General features: G+C 55.7%; 1 protein-coding gene across 1 annotated transcript in view; it reads left to right on the forward strand.

The window, feature by feature from the left end:
- The window catches only part of VOLCADRAFT_100294 (uncharacterized protein), a gene marked incomplete at both ends in the record, with an annotated part of 6,309 nt that extends 5,000 nt beyond the window's left edge, over positions 1-1,309 (forward strand). The window contains 3 exons of the mRNA XM_002958915.1: positions 105-463; positions 564-990; positions 1,070-1,309. Coding sequence (XP_002958961.1) covers positions 105-463; positions 564-990; positions 1,070-1,309 — 1,026 coding nt within the window. The remainder of the gene's footprint in view (positions 1-104; positions 464-563; positions 991-1,069) is intronic.
- Between the last annotated feature and the right edge of the window lie 1,294 nt (positions 1,310-2,603).

The raw sequence follows: 2,603 nt of genomic DNA on the forward strand, positions 1-2,603 counted from the left end.
ATAAAAGCTTGCATCGTCAACCACACCAGCTTTTGCCCATTGGCGGCAGATTAGCAGGGATTTGCAAAAACAGCAGCATCTCTTCACTGTCATCATACTTGCAGGAAGCCAGCGGCGAAGTCGCGCAGCAGCGCGCCAAAGTGGTGATGGCCCGGCGTTGGGCGAGCGCGGCACTGACAGAGCTGCGGCCTCAGTTCGATGCCAATGAGGGATTTGAAGCTCCGCTTCCAGCCGGATGTTCTGCCGCAGGCTGCAACTCGCTAGGCGACCAAGTGCGGCAGGACTTATTTCCGCACTTAAGGGCCACTGCCGCCTCGGCCCGGGGCTCCCTGGTGTTTGTCTGCGACTGTCATGACGGACCGTCGTCAGGCGGCCAAGCTTGCACAGGGCGGCTGGTGTTGGATTGGCAGGGGTGCAAGGTTGTTGCAGCAGCACATTCGTGCAGCTGTGCAGCAAAGACCAGGTCAGGAACTGCATGTCCGTTTGGAGGGTGCTCGCATTGTGCTGCTGCAGTAAATGGCCCGTTCCGTTCTAGAGAAATAATGTTGTGTTTATCTGTGCAGGCCCAACACCCAAGTGGCTGCCGGTGTGCAAGTGGAGCGGCCGCTGGGGTGCGCCTCTGCAGTGTCGGTGCCAGATGGGATCCTGTGGTCTGACCAGACGAACCCGTCACTGCCGGCCAGCATGGCGGAGGTGCAGTCCTTGAGAACGCGCTGCCGGCTGCTGAAGAAGCTGCAGGTGAATCTGGATGCTGCTAAAACACGGGTGATGGTCACACCGGTGCTGGGCCGAGTGCCAGTTAAGCAGGGCGACCTGGCAGCTGTGCAAGTCCGGCTGCACGACATCACAGGGCCCACTCCGGTGGTGGTGTGCGGCACGGCCCCTACACTCAAGCGGACTGCGGAGGTGGCGTTGGGCAAGGTGCAAGCGGGGGTTGCCAAGCCTGCTTTGAGCGGGCAGCAAGTGACCTTGCTGTTTGCTAAAGTGGAGGTGCGTGTAGGTTGGCAAGAAGGACCTGTTTAGGGTGCGCCCCCTGCTTGGACACGACCTAACCAGCACATGTGTGCAGGTGGACGACCCCACCATTGTGGATGAGGTTCGTAGCAAGATCACTACGCTGGATGTAGGCCAGCTGTGGAGCAAGCTGTCACGGCATAAAGCAGCAGGCAGTGCTATGCACAAGGTGGACATGGCGGGCCATGCATACATCGCTACTGACAGCACCAACATCGCTGGATGGTATGTCCAGCAGGGAGATTACGTCGAGGATGCAGTAGGCCTGGGGAATAATGCACGGAGGGTGCGGTAGAATCACAACCTTTGGTGATGCAAGTGGTCGGGCATTTTCAGTAATGGGCGGGGCAGCAAGGCGTGCAGTGGGAATATGCTGGCGTGTACTGTGATGGGCGAGCAGCCTTGTGCTGCAGTGCAACTTATCTGTGCATGCTGGGTGACCAGGTGTGTGGTGTGCAGTGAGGGAGCCGGCGCATCAAAAAGGTGTCCAATCCTCCATGTCTGCATTTCGGCACCCTGAATTGGAAGACTGGCGTTGTGTAACAGCCGTCTCTTACCTTAGCTGTTTTAGCGGAAGTAGAGGGTCTCGTCCACGATTGGCGACCCAGCGTTAGGCGTGAGAAGAGACAAGGGAAGTCGGGATTCGAAGACATACGTCGAGAACGGTGACAGCAAGGTCTTGAACCCTGAACACTAGTATAGTGATACGTTAAGTGTCTGGCCGAAGCACTTCACCTGGGTGGCTTAAATGCGGCCCACCTGCCGCCATCTCCATTCCTGGAGTCTTGGTGTCGTACGCTAGGTTGTGATAGCGTACCAGAAAGTGAGTTCGTACAGTTAACGAGTATGGTTCGTAAATACGGGACCGTACCGTTACTGTGATTAAGCTTTAATAGCTTAAAGATATTCTAAGGTAAATGTAGCTTGCTACATCCCTCCCCCTCAGAAGCGAACCGTCCCGGGAGCGTCACCTTTTCTTGCGAGCAGGTGCTTTCCGTTTCGGTTGTTCTGGGGTGCTGTTCCGGGGTGCTACCGAAGGAGGGGTGGTCAGGACCACTTTCCTTTTTGGTGTAGATTGCCCGGACTTTGCCGCCAACCGTCGTTCATAGTCATCAATAGCTTCGGCCAAGGGAACGGACTGACGCAGGGAATCTTCCGGTTCATAGGTGTTATGACTGGAGTCATAGCCTTCCCATTTAACCAGATATTCTCGACGTGTTTTGTCGGTTCCACCTCGGATTTTCACATCACGATGGTCAAGTAGTGCCTCAACCATGTAATATGGCTCTTCGTCAATTATGAACGGGGGCGGCGGTTGTCGTGTTCCATCGTCCTTGAATGGTTTGAGCAAGGATACGTGGAAGACCGGATGGAGTCGGGAAGTCGCGGGTAATCCCAATTTTACCGCGTTCTCTCCCACTCGGGCGACAACCTTATATGGCCCAATAAACTTAGGCAATAATTTCTTTGCTCCAGGAGATTTCAACTGGATGTTGCGGGTGCTGAGCAGCACGGAGTTCCCAACCTCAAAACGCACCGCACGCCGATGCTTGTCGACGACAATGCACTGGCGGGATTGAGCAGCTTTA

Source organism: Volvox carteri, assembly GCF_000143455.1.
Source record: "Volvox carteri f. nagariensis unplaced genomic scaffold VOLCAscaffold_112, whole genome shotgun sequence".
Classification (NCBI taxonomy): domain Eukaryota; kingdom Viridiplantae; phylum Chlorophyta; class Chlorophyceae; order Chlamydomonadales; family Volvocaceae; genus Volvox; species Volvox carteri.